General features: G+C 44.5%; 1 protein-coding gene across 1 annotated transcript in view; it reads right to left on the bottom strand.

Annotated features, from left to right (window-relative positions):
- Window positions 1–2,044: 2,044 nt before the first annotated feature.
- The window catches only part of WRAP53 (WD repeat containing, antisense to TP53), a 29,915-nt gene continuing 10,492 nt past the window's right edge, over window positions 2,045–21,467 (bottom strand). The window contains exons 4-10 of the mRNA XM_006899136.1: window positions 4,100–4,188; window positions 3,822–3,912; window positions 3,593–3,725; window positions 2,919–3,127; window positions 2,601–2,704; window positions 2,332–2,469; window positions 2,045–2,249 (exon numbers count right to left, since the gene is read on the bottom strand). Of these exons, the coding sequence (XP_006899198.1) occupies window positions 2,045–2,249; window positions 2,332–2,469; window positions 2,601–2,704; window positions 2,919–3,127; window positions 3,593–3,725; window positions 3,822–3,912; window positions 4,100–4,188 (969 nt within the window). The remainder of the gene's footprint in view (window positions 2,250–2,331; window positions 2,470–2,600; window positions 2,705–2,918; window positions 3,128–3,592; window positions 3,726–3,821; window positions 3,913–4,099; window positions 4,189–21,467) is intronic.

The following is a 21,467-nucleotide window of genomic DNA, read 5'->3' as shown; positions in this document are numbered from 1 at the left end:
GACCCCGCCAAGGCTTAGGGGGCGGGGCAGCAACTCCCCCAAAGTCGCTCACCCACTGGGGTGACTACCTGGCCCCAGCCCTCCACCCCCAGTGGCTGACGGCGACCCCTTCCTGCTCCGCCTGCGCTCCCCGCTGTAGAGGGCTCAGCCCCGCAAGAACCCTTGCAGGGGCTGTCTGCAGGCGCCCAGCACTCCCAGCCCACGCTCCAGCACCCTGGAATTTGGGAGGGAGCCTAGGTGGGGGAGTGGGGGAGCTGGGGGCCCTGCGGGAGCGGCATGGGGCGTGGGGTAAGGGAAGTGGGAAGGGGGCGCCGCACCGGAGCCCCAGCCTCACCGGGATTGAGGGCAGCGGGCTCGGGGAGGAAACCAGTCCTGAGCCCGGGAGGGGGAGTTAAAGGCGAGGCGGGGAGAGGGGGAGCGCCTGGTGGAGGGAAAAGCTGGAGCTGGAGCCCGCGCGGAGCGGCGTGTCCTGAGCCCACGCCCCCCACCCCTCCCTCACCTCCACCTCCCTCATCTCCACCTCCACCCCAGCGGGCGCCACTCTCACGCCCCTTTGTCTCCACCTCGGCCCTGGCCCGGGCCTGTCTGCCCTGCTGCCCTCCAAGCGTGGCCGTCTCCCTCCCTAAGATCCTGGGCACTCGCCCTCTCCACCCAGCGGAACTGAGCCCCCCTCTCCCTCCTGCAGCAGCCTCCTCCTTCTCCTCCATCCCCAAACAACACCTCTGCTCCCACGAGGGTCTAGGGAGAATAACAATAACCCCGAAAGCTTCGCACTTTGCGAAAGTGCAGCTGTGTGGATTGGCTTGACTACCTGTGTGAAGTCGGAGGGCAGAGCCAACCGTTCCCATTGTAGTGATGAGGAAACCGAGGCCCTGTGACTTGCCCAAGGTCACAGAGAGGGTGGGACAAAGCCTGCAGCCAAACCCAGCCTGCTGGACTCCCATTACTGGGGTTTCCTGCCATCCCTACTCCTTCACCAGTCTGAGGGTTGAGTTAAAGAAAAAGACTAGGGGTAAGCTTAGGCCCTTCTTGGATGCTGTGGAGAGAAGTGGGGCTGGGAAAGGAAAGCCCAAACCTCACTGGGCCGGAAGGGCTGTTTCCAATTATCCTGGGGGAAGGGAGGATTTGCCGTGTTGGGTGTAAGAACCCTAGCTTTCAGCACCTCTGGGCAGAGGTGACATTCCTCTCCTGCCTCTGCAGGCCTTCTGCCCCCTTTGATTGTGAGGTTTAAAACCACCTCTTCTGTGTTGTTTGGCAATGTGGTGGGGAGAATCACTGCTCTAAATAACACCCCCCAACACACACACACACACCCAGAAATGGAGAAACAAGGAAGCCGGTGACAGCTGCTGAATGAATAAGCCCCTCACCCTTGTCCTGTATCTAAGGAACACTGTATGCGACATCTGTATTTTTCGGCACCTTTACTCTTTCATGTGTGTCCTTGACTTGGCTATTCTCAGCCGCCTCGCTCCTGGGGGAGTCCGAGGGAACGGAGGCGGGTGCTCTGCTCCCCTTCCCCCAAAGCTGAGCGCCGCTAGGGGATGGTAAATAGTGTTGGGCTAGAGCGAACGGGTGTCTTGTCTGTCACTGTCTGCAGTCTCGCACAGTCACACCCAACAGTCTGACACAGAACTACTGCCACTCTTGCACAGTACTGCTCTCCCTGACCCCTGCCACCCCCACCTTGGGAATGAGATTTCAAACAGGTTTCCCCCTTCAGTTTACCAAGTTGCCTAGCAACCCGCCAGTCAATGGCACGAGAAGCCCCACCCCCCCACTCACTTGACTTCACACCAAGCTCAGCAGCCCCATTGGCTCCTCTATTGGCTACATGTAGTCCCACCTCTCAACCCTGATTTCGGAAACAATATGCCAATGCCCACTACTGCTGGACAAGGGAGCCCAGTACTACCCACCCACCACCACAATCGTTTGCCTCCCCAGAGACACAAAGACTTCAGTATCATAGAAAACCTTTTTATATAACCTCACACACTCACTCACTCTCTCTCTCTCTCTCTCCAGCCCCTCGCAGTGACTTCTAGCCCTGGTGATCCTCAGGGATGTTGGGGTCTGGGTCCCCACCACACCACCAAAGCTGAAGCTGACATTCAAGGTGGGCGTGGCGCATGGTGAGCAGGGGAAGAAGGCCTGGCTCCTGGCCCTCTTCATCCTCACTGTCGGTGGGCTCCGGGAACACACGCTGACCAGAGGCAGTGGCCAGCAGCGGCAGGCTGGGGTGCAGGCTGGAGGGGAAGGCAGGGAGAGTCATTCCCGTGGGAAGGGAAGTGAGCTGCCTCCCCAGCCCAAGCCCCCAGATGTGCCCACCTCACTCCATTGGTGCAGTCCTTCTGGGGCAGGAAGCTCAGCACCAGCTCGGGCTTCCCACTGGCCTCAGCAGCCCCGCTCAGGTCCCACACGGAGACGGCTCCCCCAGTGCTGCCACTCACGAGGAACTGGCCAGTTCTGGGAGAGAGAACAGAGGTCTGTGGTAGGTAGAAGGCATGACCTGGGGGTCAGGAACCCCTCACCTACAGGTCAGATTTGGGCATTCCTCAGGGCACCAGGGCCCTGGGCAAGGAGTCCTGGACACTCACTGGTCCAGATCGAAGTAAATGCGCTGATTGGTGGCCACCTCCCGACTCAGGGTCCACAGTGGATGACCAGATTGCCGGAGATCCCAGCACAGGAGCTCAGCATCCTACAGACACAAAACGTGTGTGGGTGGCGCAGGTGTCTGGAGTCCTCCGTCCCCTACCCAGCCTATTTTCCCTCCTTCTCCTCAGGTTTATAGGCACATCTTTGATTTGGGGAGGCCTGTGTTTCCCATCTCCTTCCTCCCAACATATTAGATGAAATCTCCACTCCGGCCCCAACAGCCCACCTTAGAGTCTCAGGTCAAGTCCTCCTCCTACCTTTCTGGCTCCTGAGAAGAGATGGTTGCCATCAGGGTGAAAGCAGAGGTGAGTGATGCCCGCACGGTGGCCTCTGAGCAAGGCGAGAGGGGAGCCATCATCCCAGGCATAGAGACCTAGGGAGCAGCCATAGGAGCCACAGGCGTAGAGAGGCTGCGTGGGGCTGAAGGCAATGCAGGAGATGATGCCGCTCTGGCCCTGCTTCTTCGCTGAGGGAAGGAACAGGGTGAGGAAGCCCGGATGCTGGCATGCACAGTCTCTCCCACCCTCATCACCACAAGCAGTGTAAAGATCTTTAATGCCCCCAGATCCTTCTGTCCCCCAAAGGGCCTCAATGTCCATGTCCTGCTTCTACCGTTTCAAATTCCAGTTTTTCCTTGAAAGAATGAAAGCTGATGTCTCACAGGAAAATTAAACTTCACATTTCCCAGAGATATTATGATTTCGGAGGGCATAAAGTACACAGTGGGCAGTTACCAACTCTTCTAGCTAGCTAGCTAGGTGACCCTGGGAAAATGTCCTTCCCTGAGTCTGTTTTCTGCTTTGCCAACATTGCCATCAAAGAGCTTCTGAATGCTGTACTGAGGATGGATGAAAAGTATGGGTGCACGGCTCCCAGAAAGCCCCTCTCCCCTTCCTCCCTTATTCCTCCCGTGGATGCAAAGGCGGCTTACCAAACGTGGACCGGACCTCACAGTCACGACCAGGACGGGCTGTACAGAAAACACGCACGGTCCGGTTGAAGCCACAGAAGAGCTGTGAGCCATCCAGGGAGAAGCAGAGCGAATGGGCTGCTGTCAGTACATCCTAGGAGCAAGAAAGAGCTAAAAACAGGCCCAGACATCTTCAAAGGCAAAAAGCTAGGTCAGGAGGGTAGCTGGGGTGGGGCCTGCAGGTCCATACCAGGTGGTTGTAGGCTCGAAAGGAAGCCCGGAGCTCCCCAGTAAATGCATCCCAGATGTGAATCGGATTTTCCCGGCTGCTGCTGGCCACGCTGAAAGAGACACAGATACTGAAGCCCCAGTGCTGTCAAAGGAAGGGGAGGAAGCCAACTGACCAGCCTTCTCAGCTCCCATCTGGAGAACATACCAGCTTCTCCCCCTTGACATCCCTGGCTGCCCTTAACCGTTTCTCGGAAAAGGTCCTTCTGGGACTGTGAGGGCTCATAAGACATCACTTACTAGGAGGTATCTGGCTGGGCTGAAGACATCAGAGAGTACCAGCAGTAATCATAGATGGTGTCACCCTCCACCATTCGAAGGACAGGGGCCTGGAGAGAGATGAGGTAAAATATGGGTCACTAGGGAAAAGGAGTCTAGAGACACAGGGGAGAAAGGGAGGTGTCTTTAGGCACTGAACCAGGCAGATGGGGTAAATACAAAGAAAAGAATCTCCAGCTTAACGTTCAAAAGCCAACTTGGATTTTTAAATGTCAGATTCGGGCCACTAAAAACCATATAGATGAATCTCTTTTTTTCTTCTTAAGCAGAGAGGGAGAAGCAAATGTGTCAACATAGAGACAGAGGGCCAACTGCTCAACTGTGCCTTTACTGAGCACCTACTGCATGCCAGTGAATCCTTCAAAAACATTCTCAACAGCTCAAACAGATGAAGTACCAAAACAATTAACCAAACAAAATAACCCCCTTCCACCAAGCTGGAGAAAACCCTTCCTGCTGTTGTTATTTACTACTGGATCCATTTTGACTCATAACTATCCCATTTGACAGAGTGACATGTCCCTTACGAGAATTTTTTTTTTTAATCTTTACAGCAGCAGATTGCCAGGTTTTACTTTTGCAGAGGCTCTGGGGTGATGAGTACAAATTCCAACCTCTGGATTAACAGTCTTAGCACTCAATCAATTAACCATCTGTACCATCAGGAGTCCTTAAAGTATTGTATTGTATTGTTGTTGTTGTTGCTGTGTAAGGTGGAGTCGGAACTGACCCAGACCCATCGCTGACACTCGCAGGGTTTTCAGAGGCACTTAATCACACAGGAGGAGACTTCGCATCGTTTTCCCACAGAGTAACTGATGATTCGAACCACATACCTTTGGGGTTGCAGTGCAGCTTTTTACCAAGTATTATATAAGACAATTAAAACCCTTTCCCTAGAACAGCAAGCAACAAATGCTGGCGAGGTTGTGGAGAAACTGGACCCCTTATTCACTGTTGGTGGAAGTGTAAAATGGTGCAACCACTATGGAAGGCAGTATTGCACTTTCTCAAAAAGTTGGAAATAGAGATACCATTTGACCCAGCAATTCCACTACTGGGAATATATCTCAAAGAGATCATAACTGACATCTAAGCAGATATATGCACATCCATATTTATTGTGACTTTGTTCACAATAGCAAGGAGTTGGAAACAACCTAAGTGCCCATCAACAAGCGAATGGGTAAAGAAGCTGTGGTATATTCACACAATGGAATACTATGCTGCAGTGAAAAACAAGGAACTCATGCAATATTCTTCAAAATGGGTGACTCTGGAGGACATTATGCTGAGTGAAGTATCTCAGTCACAAAAGGACAAATATTACATGATGCCACTGTTGTAGAATGGGACTGGCCTTGGGGTTGGGGAGGGACTGAGAAAGATGGGTTCAATAATGCATACTGCATTGAAACAGATGAGGGAGAAAACTGTTTAAAAGGGATATGTGATTAGGTATTTTTTTTTTATTAGGTATTTTTGTCATGACAGGAGTCTAGAGCGAAGGCTGCATAGTGGAGTGGACCTGGGGGAGGGTTTGTAAAACAATGAAAGAATTTTTCTTTTACTTTTCCAAGAGGGTAGTGTACTATGGGGGAGGGTTGGGAGGAGAGAAAAGTGCAACAATGAATGAATGGAAATCCTAAGTCTCTGTAAAATTTTACTGAAATTAATAACAAATAGATTAATAATAAATTTAAATTTGTAAAAAAAAATCCTTTTCCTACTGAAATCCTCCCTCAAACATAAAGACCATCCTGAATTTATCATTCTCACACATTTCCTTAGAAGTACATTCAAAGAAAAAAAATATTTACAGCATTGTCTTTCATGCCTCCAAATTATATACTGATGTCCTCATACTGCAAGTGCTTCTGTGACTGTACGTGTGAAACTTAATCATGTGGATGCATTTAGCGCTAATGAATAAGGATGACTGAAGATGTGATGCCTTTGAATTGTGATGCTGACGAAGAATATTGAACATACTATGGCCTGCCAAAAGACAAACAGATTTTTCTTGGAAGAAGTGCAGCCAGAGTGGTCCTTAGACACAAAGGCCCAGAAACTTTGTCTCACATACTTTGGGCATGTTGTTAGTATGGGCCAGTCTTTGGGAAAGGAGATCATGCTTGGAAAGGTGAAGATCAGCAAAAAAGAGGTAAAGCCTCAATGAGATGGACTGACAGTGAGCACACCAATGGGCTGGAGCACAAAGATTATGAGGATGGTACAGGATCAGACAGGCTTGTGATCTCTTGTACATAAGGTAGCTAAGAGTTGCGGCTGACTTGATGGCACCTAACAAGATCTATATTTGTGCCCATTCTCAAGAAGGAGATCCAACACAATGTGCAAATTTTTGAATACTATCTGAAGAGCAACAATGTCAGTCTGGAGACTAAGGTGTACTTGATCCAGGCCATGATCTATGCAATTACATACTATGTATCAGAAAGCTGGATTAAAAAAAACAAAACAACTTTTCACTTTGAGAAGAGTGAATAGGGGAGTGGGGGTGGGCAGGGAGAAAAGTGCAACAATGAATGAATGGAAACCCTAAGTCTGTAAACTTTCATTAAAATTAATAATAACAAGAAAGCTGGATAATGACTAGGGATGACAGAAGGCAAATTATGCCTTTGAGCTGTGGTGCTTAAGAATAGTATTAAATATACTACAATGGACTGACAGTGAACAAATAGGTTCATTCTGGAGAGGGTGAAACTCTTTGGAGGCAAGGATTCTGAAGCTCCATCTGACATACTTTGGGCATGTTTCAAGGAGGGATCAGTCCTTGGAGAGAGACATTATGCTTGAGAGGGTGGAGGGACAGCCCAAGAGAGGAAGACCCTTAATGAGATGGAGTGACTCAATGACTAGGATAATGGTGGTAGGTGTGTCAGAGACAACAAGGTTGGCTCAGGATAGCTCAGGTTCAGAGCTGTTGTACATAGGGTCGGTATGAACCACAAGTGACGTGACAGCACATAACAACAACAGCATCATCATTAATATCACATGTAAGCAAAATACTGATGAAGATTATCCAGAAACAGCTATAACAGTACATTGACAGAGAACTGCCAGAAGTTCAAGTGGCATTTAGAAAAGGTCATGGCACCAGGGATGTCACTGCTGATGTCAGATGGATCCTGGGTGAAAGTAGAGAACATCAGAAGAACGTCTGATTCGTGTTTGTGGTGGTAGTGTTGTGTACCATATAGTCGATCTGACTCATAGCTGACCCTCCAGTGGGTTTTCAGAGGTAGTTAATTGTATGGATGGAAACTGCCCATCCTTCTTGCATGGAGCAGCTAGCTGGTGGCCTTGGACTGCGTGCCTTTGAGATTGGAGCACAGCTTTTTACTCTGTGGATCATAAGAAACTGTGGCTAACAAGGAGAAGAATGGGAATCCCAGAACACTTAATTATGCCCATATGAAACCTATACCTAAACCAAGAAGCTGTGGTCTGAACAAAGCAAGGGAACATTGCATGATTTAAAATCAGCAAGGATGTGTGTCAAAGTTAGATCTTTTCTACATATCTATTCAATCTGTAAACTGAGCAAATAAATCATGAAGCCAGACTCTATAAAGAAGAATGTGTCATCAGGATCAAAGGAAGACTCATCAACAACCTGCGTTATGCAGATGACACAACTCGCTGAAAAGTGAGTAGGACTTGAAGAGCTTGCTACAGAAGATCAAGGACTTGGAGTACATCTCAACACCAAGAAAACAAAAATTCTCACTGCTGGGCCAACAGGAAACATCATGACAAGATTGAAATTTTCAATTATTTTCAATTATTTCAATTACTTGGATCCATAATCAACATCAATGATACCAGCAGTCAGGAGATCAGGAAACATCTTGCATTGAGCAAATCTGCTGTCAGAGATCTCTCCAAAATACTGAAAAGTAACGATGTCAGTTTGAAGACTAAGGTATATATGATTCAGGCCATGGTCTTTTCAATTACTTGCTATGAATCTGAGAACTGGACAATGAATAAGAATGACAAAAGAAGAATTGATGCCTTTGAGTTGTGGTGCTAGAGTACTGAATATTCCATGGACTGCCAAAAGAATGAACAAGTACATCTTGGAAAATGTGCAGCCTGTGTAAATCTTGGAGGTAAGGATGGCGAAGCTTCGTCTCTTGTACTCTGGTATGTTGCTAGGAGAGACTATTCCTTGAGAAGGGGTATCATGCTTAGAAAGGAGGGTCAAAGAGAGGAAAACAACCAATGAGATGGACTGACACTGTGACTGCAGCAATGGCCTCCAGTGTATCAGAGATGGTGAGGATGGCTCAGGATAGGAGAGGGTTCAGATTTGTTATTCAAAGGGTCACTATGAATTGTATAGCAACAACAACAAAGAGTAATATTCTCACTGCTGGACAGAACTGTACTCATGACTGTATTCACACTGGTTTAGCCTCCCTTTTAATTTTAAATTTATACTGGTGTGCATACAAAATTCATATAATTGTGCTTCCTTCACATACATTGTTTCACATCATCATTCCCATACACTGTTTTATAAAATTAATCACTGTACATCTATGCCCCCTATCACCTTGTCTTTTCAGATCTCCACTAGATCTATCCTAATTCCTTCAACCTCTCCCTCGGTCCACCAATTTCTGACTCTGTGATTTCTTCCCCTCCCCCTTAGCCCTTTCTTTTCCTCTTTGGACTTTTACCCACATCTTACTAGTTATCCTTCTATTTTAACAATAATGGTCTTATGCAGTATTTGACCATCTATGGTGGTGAATGTCATGTATAACTTGGCTAGGCTGTGCTTTTCCAACTATTTAGCCAAACACTAACTGTCATGAAGGAGTTACATGTGATTTAATCAGTTGACTTCTAGTAGGGAAGACTATCTTCCTGAATGAAAAGACAAGGTGACAATAGGCAGATGGGAAAGTCTGCTGTTAGGGGCCTCTCCAAAGTACTGAAGAGCAATGGTGTCTCTCTGGAGACTAAGGTGCATCTGATACAGGTCATGGTCTTTGCAATCACTTGTTATGCATCAGAGAGTTGGACAATGACCAAGGAGGATAGAAGGAGAATTGATGCCTTTGAGCTTTGGTGCTGGAGAAGAGTATTGAGCGTACCATGGACTGCTAGGAAAACAAACAGATTTGTCCTAGAGAAGGTTAAACCGGGCGGCTCGTTGGAGGCAAGGATTCTGAGGCTTCGTCTAACATACTTTGGACATGTTGTAAGAAGGGACCGGTCCTTGGAGAGGGACATCATGCTTGGTAGGGTGGAGGGACAGCGCAGGAGGGGAAGGCCCTCTATGAGGTGGATTGATTCAGTGACTGGGGTAATCGGGATGGGAGTGTCAGAGATAGTGCGATTGGCACAGGACAGAGCAGAGTTTAGGACTGTTGTACATAGGGTCACTATGAGTCGCAAGCGACTCGACAGCACATAAAAACAACAACAACAATATATAAAATATGATACAGATAAACCTCACCACTAGCAAAGAAGTAGCATCAAGAGAAAGCAATTCATCCTTCAGGCCAGAGCAACAGCCATAGCAGCTGAAGCACAGAGGGAGGGAGAGGCCACATGACAGGAAGCTGACTCCTATCCCTATAGGTCAAATCAGAGTCAAGCTAAGAGCCATTGCCCAAGTTTGTTGGACACCTGAACAGTCAAGGATAGGGGTACAGGGGGCAGTGAGGAAGGACGGTCCAATATTGGCAGGACTGAGGGCTACCATAGTCTTCAATACAGTCTTCAATATGGATTGAAATTCAACATCAAGAAAACAAAGATTCTCACCACTGGGCCAATTGGCAGCATTATTATAGATGGTGAAGAGATTGAGATTGTTAACAGCTTTAGTTTGCTTGGCTCCACAATCAACACTCTTGGTACCAGCAGCTAGGAAATCAAGAGACAAATTACATTGGGGAAGTCGGCTATCAGGGACCTCTCCAGAGTACTGCAGAGCAATGACGTTAGTCTGGAGACTAAGGGGTGCCTGATCGAGGCCACAGTCTTTACAATTGCTTGCTATACTTCAGAGAGCTGGACAATGACTAGGTATGACAGAAGGAGAACTGATGCCTTTGAGCTATAGAGCTGGAGAAGAGTGTTTATTATACCATGGGCTGCCAGGAGAACAGAGAGGGTGAAGCCAGGCTGCTCCTTGGAGGTAAAGAGGCTTCATCTGACATATTTTGGACATGTTGTAAAGAGGGACCAATCGTTGGAGAAGGAAATCCTCCTTGGAAGGATGGAGGGACAGAGAAAGAGAAGGAGACCATCGATGAGATGGATTGATACAGTGACTGGGGTAATGAGTGTAGGTGTTTCAGAGACAGTAAAGTTGGCACACGATAGAGCAGATTTCAGGGCTTATAGTACATAGGGTCACTATAAGTCACAAGTGACTCACGGCACATAACAACAATAGGGCTTTGTAACACTAGCCTAAGGCCACAAAGCTCAAGGTTGAGGTGCCTGAGAGCACAATTAATTTGGAAGCTGTCCTGATTTAGTGACTGTATTTGGCTACTAATATGAATTATAGTGTTTTGACTTTCCCTCCCCAAGAAAAAATATGATGTATATGCATGATTATATAAAACATAAAGTACATGTACAAAACACTACGTTTACAAATGATTTTATGCAAATCAGGTTTTAAGAAAAAAGAAATCCAGACATGTTGTACTGGGCAAATCCAATGCCAAAGAATTCTTTAAAGTACTAAAGAATAAGGATGTCTGTTTAAAATACTAAGGTGTATCTAACCCATAACCCAAGACATGATATTTTCAATTGCTTTATGTACAAGTGAAAGTTGGATAATGAATAAGGAAAACTGGAGAACTGATGTGTTAGCAAAGAGCACTGACTGCCACCATGGACTGCCAGAAGAACAAATCTTAGACGTGCAACCAGGGTGCTCCTGAGAGATAAGGAGTGGAACTTCATCTCACATACTTTGGGCTTGTTAGGACGGGCCAGTCGTTAAAACAAGACATCGTGCTGGGAAAAGCAGAGCTTCTGCGAAAAAAGAGGACAACTTCCAGCCAGAAGAAGTGACACAGTGACAGCAACTCTGGGGCTCAGCAAGGCAGAGATGATGAGGATGGCACAGAGGAAGGGAGGGTTCAGATGTGCTGTTCACAGGGTCGCCAAGAGTCACAGTTGACTTAATAGTATCTAACAGCAAACAACATAACGGTATCTAATATAGTCACTGTAAATCTAATAAATGTAATCACCTTTCACAAGGTAATCTAATAGCCTCCTACAATATAATCTAATCAATCAGTTGAGGTTCTACAAGCATAGATAAATAAATTCACATTGACTACAACTCACAGTCACTCTATACGACAGAGTGGCGTGGCCCAGAGTGTTCCTCGGACTATAAATCTTTATAGAAGTTGTCTCATCTCTCTTTATTCTTTGATTCTTCTCTGTTATTTTTATTCTGTGCAGTCAAGTCAGAACTAACTCAAAGTTGAACCTCCAGTGGGTTTTCAGAGGCAATAGACAACATGAGAGGCGACAGCTCATCTTTCTCCTGAGGAGCAGCTGGTGGAATCAAACCATGTGCTTTTGTGTTGGCAGAACCCTTCCTTGCCACTAAGCCACAGAGCCCCTTATTTCATCTTTCCGCCCTGGAGTAACTGCTGGGCTTGAACTGTCAACCTCTGGTTAACCACTCAACACTTAATCCAACATACCACCAGGGTATGTTACAAAAAGACTACAAGTAAAAGAGACCAATGCACAGTTGAAAACAGACACTGTGACTGTCTACAGGCCAAGATCATCAAAGAAACAAGGAACAACTAGGGTCACATACGAGGAATAAACCATCTGGAACTATGACTTGGACTTTCAGTCCCCCGAACTGTGAGAAGAACAAGTCTGAACCAAGAAGCGATGTGAAGACACTCTGAGGTGTCTTGGAAACGGGCCTGGGGATCTGTTTCTGAGCGAGTACAGCTTGAAAATCTGGCCTGTTGATCTGTTTCTGAGCAAGCACAGCTTTGAAGATCCTCTGAATCTAGAGCCAACCTTGTGTTTACACCTGTAAACACTTGACTTTGCAACAGTGAGATAAATACATCACACAACAAAAAGAGAACAGCTGTTGAAGCATTTAAGGTCCAATCAAACACCTCACAGGATCTGGTTCCCTAGTTTGGAGGTGTGGGTCTTGGTTTCATGGAACATCCTAGCAAACTGGTCTAATAAAGTACATAGGGGTTCTATTCTACCTTCTAGTTTAATGCACAGTGCTTGTGGTTTTAAAAGCTTGTAACTAAAAAAAACAACAACAAAAAAACTAAAGAAAGAAAATCCTGTAACTGGTCATTTAAAGCACAATAATTAGTCTCTATTCATTAGAGTAACAGGAAGAAGCAGAGTCAGGCAAAGAAGAAACGAAACATGCAGCTAATTGCCTTTCTGAAAAACTAGCTGCCTCTGCAATGAGACCAAAAGAATTAAGATGATGCCTGGACACCAACACTGCATATTTTGATCAAAGATTCTATACAAGTATCCTGATCAAAGGGGCAGAAATGCAGAACAAAATCTCAAATTCTCACAGAATCCAAACTTTTCAGAGTCATGGAGATGAACACTTGAAATCACTGCCCTGAGGTAAGCTTTAAATCATAAAATAAAATTGAGCCCTGAAGTCCTTGTAAACCAAGCAATAGTTAGATGTTAACTAATAGAGGATGTTGTTGTTGTTGTTGTGATGTGCCGTTGAGTTGCTTGCGATTCATAGCAACCTTATGTACAAGAGCCCTAAACTCTGCTCTATCCCATGCCAATTGCACTGTCTCCGATACACCCATCCGATTACCCCAGTCACGGAATCAATACACCTCATAGAGGGCCTTCCCCTCCTGCACCGTCCCTCCACCCTCCCAAGCATGATGTCCCTCCTTAAATGTCTAAAGCATGTCAGATGAAGCCTCAGAATCCTTGCCTCCAAGGAGCAACCCAGGTTAACCCTCTCCAGATGAACCTGTTTGTTTTCTTAGCAGTCCATGGTACGCTCTTCTCTAGCACCAAAGTTCAAAGACATCAATTCTCCTTCTATCCTCCCTAGTCATTGTCCAACTCTCTAATGCATAACAAGTGATTACAAAGACTGTGGCCTGTATCAGACGCACCTTAGTCTCCAGAGAGACACCATTGCTCTTCATTACTTTGGAGAGGTCCCTAACAGCAGACTTTCCCATAGCAATACATCTTTTAATTTCCTGGCTGCTGGTGCCAAGAATGTTGACTGTGGAGCCAAGCAAACTAAAGCTGTGAACGATCTCAATCTCTTCACCATCCATCCTGATACTACCAATTGGTCTAGTGGTGAGAATCTTTGTCTTGTTGATATTGAGCCTCAATCCATATTGAAGGCTACAGTCCTTGACCCTCCGTAACAAGCACTTTAGGTCCTCCTCAGTTTCAGGAACAGGTGTAAAATTGACCACAGCAATTCAAAAGATTAGATAAGGACCTTAGAAACAAGTTCATGATATAGGAGAGGACCAACTAAGACAAATTGGGTGAGAATGGGTGCACAATTAGTAACCAGTGTTGCTGCATTATAGATGTAGAAATCAGATGATGGTGTACATTTTGTACTGTATATATTCTCAATAGAATAAAATTATTTTTTTAAAAATTGCAAAAAACTCACCTATGGAGCAGTTTTACTAAGCTCATATGAGGTTCTAAAACTAAAGTCACCCACTTTGATATTAGGGCCACAACAGGAGTAAGTAAGTAAAACAAAGTTATTTAAACTTTTCTATTTTTCAATTAGTGTGTATAGCCAGGTTCACATGTGGAGAGATTGCTCTATAGTTTCTGCCAAAAGGTAAAATTATTGGCCTGTATGTCTGATACGCACTTTGCCAACTTTGCTAACTATGGCATTTTTTTTCTAATGTGGTTACCTCATCTTACTCTCCTACCTACAATGTGCACAATCAGCAGCTGCTCTGCATCCTCTTGGCACTGCCAGACATCTGAAGCCTGTGCAGCGATATTTCATTAGGGTATAAACCTGTATCTCTCTCATTACCAGTTGTTGTTGTTGTTATGTGCCATCGAGTCGCTTGCGACTTATAGCAACCCTATGTACAACAGCCCTAAACCCTGCTCTATCCTGTGCCAAACTCACTGCCTCTGAAACATCCATCCTGATTACCCCAGTCACTGAATCAATCCACCTGATAGAGGGTCTTCCCCTCCTGCGCTGTCCCTCCACTCTGCCCAGCATGATGTCCCTCTCCAAAGACCTGTCTCTCTCCTTACAACATGTCCAAAGTATGTCAGACAAAGCCCCAGAATCCTTGCCTCCAAGGAGTAGCCTGGTTTAACCCTCTCTAGGATGAATCTATTTGTTTTCTTGGCAGTCCATGGTACATTCAATACTCTTCTCCAGCACCACAGCTCAAAGGCGTCAATTCTCCTTCTATCCTCCCTAGTCATTGTCCAACTCTCTGATGCATAACAAGTGATTGCAAAAACCATGGCCTGTATCAGGCGCACCTTAGTCTCCAGAGAGACACCGTTGCTCTTGAGTACTTTAGAGAGGTCCCTAACCGCAGACTTTCCCAATGCAATACGTTTTTTGATTTCCTGACTACTGGTGCCAAGAGTGTTGACCGTGGAGCCAAGCAAACTGAAGCTGTGAACAATCTCAATCTCTTCACCATCCATCCTGATGCTACCGATTGGTCCAGTGGTGAGAATTTTTGTCTTCTGGACATTGAGCCTCAGTCCATATTGAAGGCTGCAGTCCTTGACCCTCTGCAGTAAATGCATGAGGTCAGTAAGATAAATATTTTTCTGTATTTTTTTAACCATATGGAATCAGTCTGATACCACACTGATAGGTCTTTATGTCAAGGCAAATATTCTGTACTTTTTACAACTTTTGCTCATTTCTCAACTGGGCTGTTTATCTTTTTCTCACTGATTTACAATAAATCTTCATCAATCCACTGTTGTTGTTGTATACCGTTGAGTCAGAACCGGCCCACAGCTGACCCTTCAGAGGGTTTTCAGAGGCAGTTAATCGCATGGGAGGAGATTGCCCCTCCTTCTCCTGTGAAACAACTGGTAGCCTCAAACTGCATGCCTTCACAATTGCAGTGCAGCCACTAGACCACCAGATTTAGTTATTTATTAACACTCTCAGTTTACAACTCTATATTCCAAAGTCATGCATCCATTCTATGGTATGGTGGATAGCTCCCAAAGGAAAAGGCATGTCCAGTTCAATTTGTCCATAACAATTTATGAATCTTTACCCTCCTGAAAGTGTCTCCACCCCACCATTCTAACTCTGCATTCCCAGCAGGTGCCAAGTCACACTACTCTCAACCTGCTGATTTTTAACATGCATTAACTCTGAAATATTCTTCCTTCACCTGCTGCAGCTTCTGCTCCAGATTAAAACCTAATCATTCTTTATATATTTTAGCTGCTCTTCCCTAAAATTTGAGCTGAGCAAGGTATCTGTCTTCGTTATCTAACTCTGCTGTAACAGAGATGGCACAAGTTGGTGGCTTTAACAAACAGAAATTTACTCTCACACAGGTTTTAGAAGTCTAAAGTCTAGTAAAAGCCCCCTTCTGTTGCCTGGGAAGGAAAGTCCTTACTCCTTTCAGCATCTGTAGACCCAGTGTTCCCTGGAGACTCCCATGTGCTCTGGCCTTCTCCAGTGTCAAGGAGCTTGACTGTGCAAGGACCTGGGTCCAAAAAGACACACTCCACTCCTGGAGATCATTTCTCCATCTCAGCTCGTTTGCTAGCAGTACCCAAAGAGAACACCCCTTCCCTCCAATTAGGGCTGTAAAGGGATTAGGGAATGATGCATTCCATCCTTAATTCTGCAGTTATTTGGTTTATCAGGATTTATCATGGGGGTCATCACACAGATTCCACATTATATCACTGTATATACGTGTTTTGGGGGTGAACCACACAAGTCAATCCATGGCAGTACTCCTGCTAGATCCTATAGTCCACTGTGCTACCTGTCTAAGGAAGCAGGAATCACAATTGTCTTGCTCACTAATGTTTCCACAACACCGAGTACAGAATCAACACTCAATAAGTAATTTTTCAGGGAACAAATGGAAATAAGAGACTCTTTCAGTAACATAAGCACTCAAATAATAGTATCTTGAACCAAAGCAGTGGCAGCAAAAGAGAATTAGTCAGATTAGAAGGATTAAGGAGACCAGGTAGAAAAAGCAATTGATTGGATGTAGGGGGTTAGGGAAAAGATTAAAGGATGAGATCCTAGTTTCTGGTTTGGATATTTAAGGTCATGAAGATGGAAGGATTTGGGGAATACAGGAAGGAGGCTAAAAACCAACCAACCAACCAAAAAGTTCGCCAAACGAGAAAAACCTCACTGCCAAGGTGTCAATTCCAACTCACCGGGGCTGCGGTCACCCAAAGGTGGAAGGAGTCAGCCCATCCCGTTCCCTCAGGGCCGCTGAGTCACTGGAACCACCAGAAATACACAGGCTTTTGATTATCAGAGCAACATGCCATGCCAGCAGAGCTCCTTCCAAAAAACTGTAAGGTGCCAAAGTCTTAAGTGAATGAAGGTAAATTAGACAGCCTAGAATGAAAAGTTTTCACAAAAGCCAAAGAGCAACTGTCTGGATAAAGTATTTCTGATAAAGCCCTTCTCCTGAACCCGAGACATGAAGGGTACAGAGGGTCCAAGGTCTCCACTGGAGTCCGAGGTCTCCACTGGATGGAGAGGGGCAGAGAGAAGTGAAAGCCTCAGGCAAGGAACACAGACTAGGGAAAGTATTTAGAGAAGAGTCAGTAGCTCCTGTGCATAGGACTAGCGAATATTATCTAATAAGAGGTGGGAAGGGGGAAATGGCTCTCAGCTCAGAGGATGTTGACAATCCATTAATAAAGACAGGATTGAAAAACAATGTATGTGAACTTTGTAAGTAAAACAATATAAAATTAAAATTTTATATAAAAAAATAGTAATAGGATAATTTGGAAACAGGTAAGATCATCTGCATAACGCAAGGTTTCTGATGAGTCTTTCCCCAATCCTGGTTATCACATTTTTCTTCACAGAATCCAACTTCTCAAATGATTTGCTCAACATAGAGACTGAATAGAACGAAGAAAAATACAACACTTACGAATATCTTTTCTCATTTTAAACCATGCAGTGTTCCCTTGCTCTGTTCAGACAACAGCCTCTTGGTCTAGATTTTTCATTCAAAGGATTGCTATGAGTCATCTACAACTTGATGGCACTTAACAACAAGGATTCCCATTCTTCTCAATGTCAGCCACAATTTGGTATGATTCACATAGTTAAATGCCTTTTTATAGTCAATAAAACACAAATAGACATCCCTTTGATATTCTGTTTTCTGCAAAGATCCATTTGACATCAGCAACGATATCCCTCATGCCACAACTTCTTCTCAATCCAGCTTGGATTTCTAGCAGTTCTCTGTTCTAGCCATTTTTAAAACATCTTTTAAACATTTCTGGCATGTGATATTAATGATATTATTTGGTGATTTCTATATTTTGTTGGATCATCTTTTTAGGGAATGGGAATATAGATCTCTTCCTTCAATATGGGTTATATCTCAACATCAAGAAAACAAAAGTCCTCACCATCAGACCAATAGGCAAATCTTGATAGATGTAGGAAGAGACAGAAATGTCAATGACTTCATCTTGCATCATACAATCAACACCCTTGGCATCAGCAGCCAAGAAATCAAAAGGCACTGCACTGGAAGGAACTTCTCCAAAGTAATGAAGAGCAAAGATGTCAGTTTGAAGACTAACATGTATCTGATCCAAAACATGATCTTTTCAATTACTTGTGATACAGCTGAAAGTTGGACAATGAAAAAGGATGACAGAAGAAGAATTGATGCCTTTGAACTACGGTGATAGAGAAGAATACTGAATATCCCATGGCCTGTCAAAAGGACAAACAAGTATGTCTTGGAAAACTACAGCCAGGATGCTCCTTGGAGGGAAGGACAGTGAAACTTTATCTCACATACTTTGGGCATGTTGTTAGGAGGGACCAGTCCTTGGAAAAGGACATCATGCTTAGAAAAGTGGAGGGTCAGTGAAGGAGGGGAAGACTCTCAACAAGATAGATTGGCACAGTGACTGTAATGGTGGCCTCAAGTGTGTCAGAGAAGAGGAAGATGGTATAGGATAGAGCAGGGTTCAGATTCACTGTTCATAGGGTCGCTAAGAGTTACAGTCTACTCGATGGCACTTAACAACAACAATGGTGATAGATGCTTGATATAATACATGTCACTGAATTTTACATGTAAAAGATGTTGGACTGCTAAATCTTTTATTTTTACAACAATAAAACAACTATTTAAAAAAGAAAACTATGGTGCAACCACTACAGAAAACTGTATGGCACTTTCTCAAAAAGTTGCAAATAGAAATGCCATTTGACCCAGCAATTCCACTACTGGGAATTTACCATAAAAAAACCTAACTACCACCCAAGCAGATATATGCACACTCATGTTTATTGAGGCTTTGTTCGCAATAGCAAAGAGCTGGAAACAACCCAAGTGCCCATCAACAAACAAATGGATAGAGAAGCTCTGGTATATTCTCACAATGTAATATTATGCAGCACTGAAAAACAAGGAACTCATAAAGTATTATGCAAAATGGATGATCCTGGAGGACATTATGCTGAGTGAAATATCTCAGTCACAAAAGGACAAATATTGCATAGGACCACTGTTATAAAACGGGACTGACATCAGGGTTGAAAGAAGACAGAAAAGGAGGGGATGAATGATGTATACTGCATTGAAACAGATGGAGAGAACGGTATAAAAGGAATATATGATTGGGTATTATTGTTATTCCAGAAGTCCAGAATGAAGGCTGCATAGGGGAGTGGGCTTAGGGGGGAGGGACTGCATAACAATGAAAGGGTTTTTCTTTTACTTTTCAAGGAGAACAGTGAATTGGGGGGAGGGGTGGGCAGGGAGAAAAATGCAACATTGAATGACTGGAAACCCTAAGTCCCTGTAAACTTTCATTAAAATTAATTAAAAAAAAAGAAAACTAAAACCCCTGTCTTAGTTATCTACTGTTAGTGTAACATTGATAAAGCAATGGTTTTAGCAAACAGAAAGCCAAAGAGGAGGAGACAGGATTTCCAACAACTTTTGCACTTTTTAATTGATCAAACATGCAATCAAAATGTATTATTTAAAAAATAAAAACCACAAAGATATGAATTAATATTTATGGGTGATGAATGCAAAAGTTGAAAACAATGAGGAAGGAATGGTAGTGGGAAAGTATGGTCTTGGTGGCAGAAATGAGGCTGGAGATAGAATGACTCATTTTATACATTCAATGATTTATTCACTGAAATACCTTTTATGAAAAAACACAAAAGGGAGTTCTGGTGGCCTAGTGGCAAGAAGCTGTGCTGTATCCCAAAGGCACACAGTTTGAATCCACCAGATGCTCTGCTGGAGAAGGAAGGCCAATCTCCTGGGCCAGTCAGATTCGATTCGACGGTATACAAAAAGAATAAACCACTCCCCCCCCCAAAAAAACCCACATACCCACAAAAGGCATCTTTACACAAGGACCTCATCTGATAAGGCTGACTAAATCTATGGAAGCAATCAATGGAGAAGCTCAATATCAGCAGTCAAAAACGGGCCAGATGCTATCTGTGGAACAGACCATCAATTACTCATATATGAGTTCAAATTAAAGCTCAAGAAAATGAAAATAATCCTACAAGAACCAAAATATGACCATAAGTCTATCCCACCTGAATTAAAAAATCATCTCCAAAACAGGTTTGAAGCATTGAACACTAATGTTCGAAGACCAGATGAGTCATGGGATGACACCAAAGTATAATCCATGAAGACAGCAAAAGGTTCTAACAAAGAGGAGGAAGAAAAGATTAAAATGGATGACAGAAGAGACTCTAAAAAGAGATGAACAAAAGACTTTAGAGGGCAGCTTAAGAAGACAAAGTATAGTATTAGAACAAATGAGCAAAGAACTGAAACTGGAAAATAAAAACAGAACTCTTTTGGCATTTCTCAAGTTGAAAGAACTGAAAAATTCAAGCCTTGAGTTGCTGTGGGCAAAATCTTGAATGATCCAGGAAGCATCAAAGAAGATGGAAGGGATACAGTCACTGTATCCAAAAAAAAAAAAAATTGGCTGACACTGAAAAATTTCAGGAACAACAAAAATCCTCAATACTGGACCAGTACATAACATCATGATAGATGGAGGAAAGACTGAAATGGTCAATGATTTCACCTTACCCACAATCAACACCCTTGGTACTAACAGTCAGGAGATCAGAAGACATCCAGCATTAACTAAGGCTGCCATCAAGGACTTCAACGATGTCAGGAAGATGCACCTGATTCAGGCCATGATCTTTTTAATCACTTCCTATGCATCTGAAAGCTGCACAACAAATAAGAATTGATGCCTCTGAGCTGTGGAGTTGGAGAAGAGCCTGAACTGAGTGTGGACTGTCGAAAGAACAAACAGATGTCTTGGAGAATGTGCAGTCAGAGTGCTCCTTGGAGGCTACTCTAGGCATGATGCTAGGAGAGGCTACTCCTTGGAGAGGAACATCATGGTCAGCAAAAGAGAGGAAGACTCTTAAGGAGATGGGCTGACATTGCAGCAACAGGTTCAAGTGTGTCAGAGATGATGGCACAGCACAGGACAGGCTTCAGATTTACTGTACAAAGGGTTGCTATGAGTTGTATTCGACTTGACAGCACCTAACAACAAAAACAACAAGAGCTTAGGAAGTTGTTGTTGTTGTGTGCTACTGAGTCAGAACTAATGAGATTAAAAGCTCAAATTCACGGTGCCAGCCCCTACGTGAAGGACCCCTTCTCTGGAAGATGGTCCACACCCTCCTTCAGTATCTGAAGCATGTTGTTCCCTGGAAATTTCCTTTGGTTTTCCTCCACAGTATCAAGGTGCCTCCTGACACAGGCACCCAAGTTCAGAAGGACGCACTGTAACTCAGCTTTGATTCCTCTCCTTTTATCTCCACTTGTTGTTGCTAAGTGCCATCAAGTCACAGGCGACTCATAGTGACCCTATGAAGGAGAGTCCTCAACGCTTGGGTTTATCTTCACTTGTTGTTTGTTGTTGTTATGTGCCGTCGAGTCGTTTGTGACTCATAGCGACCCTATGTACAACAGCCCTAAACCCTGCTCTATCCTGTGCCAATCTCATT

The sequence above is a fragment of the Elephantulus edwardii genome, unplaced genomic scaffold (genome assembly GCF_000299155.1).
Source record: "Elephantulus edwardii isolate Elephantulus edwardi_28Jun2011 unplaced genomic scaffold, EleEdw1.0 scaffold00246, whole genome shotgun sequence".
Classification (NCBI taxonomy): domain Eukaryota; kingdom Metazoa; phylum Chordata; class Mammalia; order Macroscelidea; family Macroscelididae; genus Elephantulus; species Elephantulus edwardii.
This window is presented reverse-complemented; position numbering and strand designations above follow the sequence as displayed.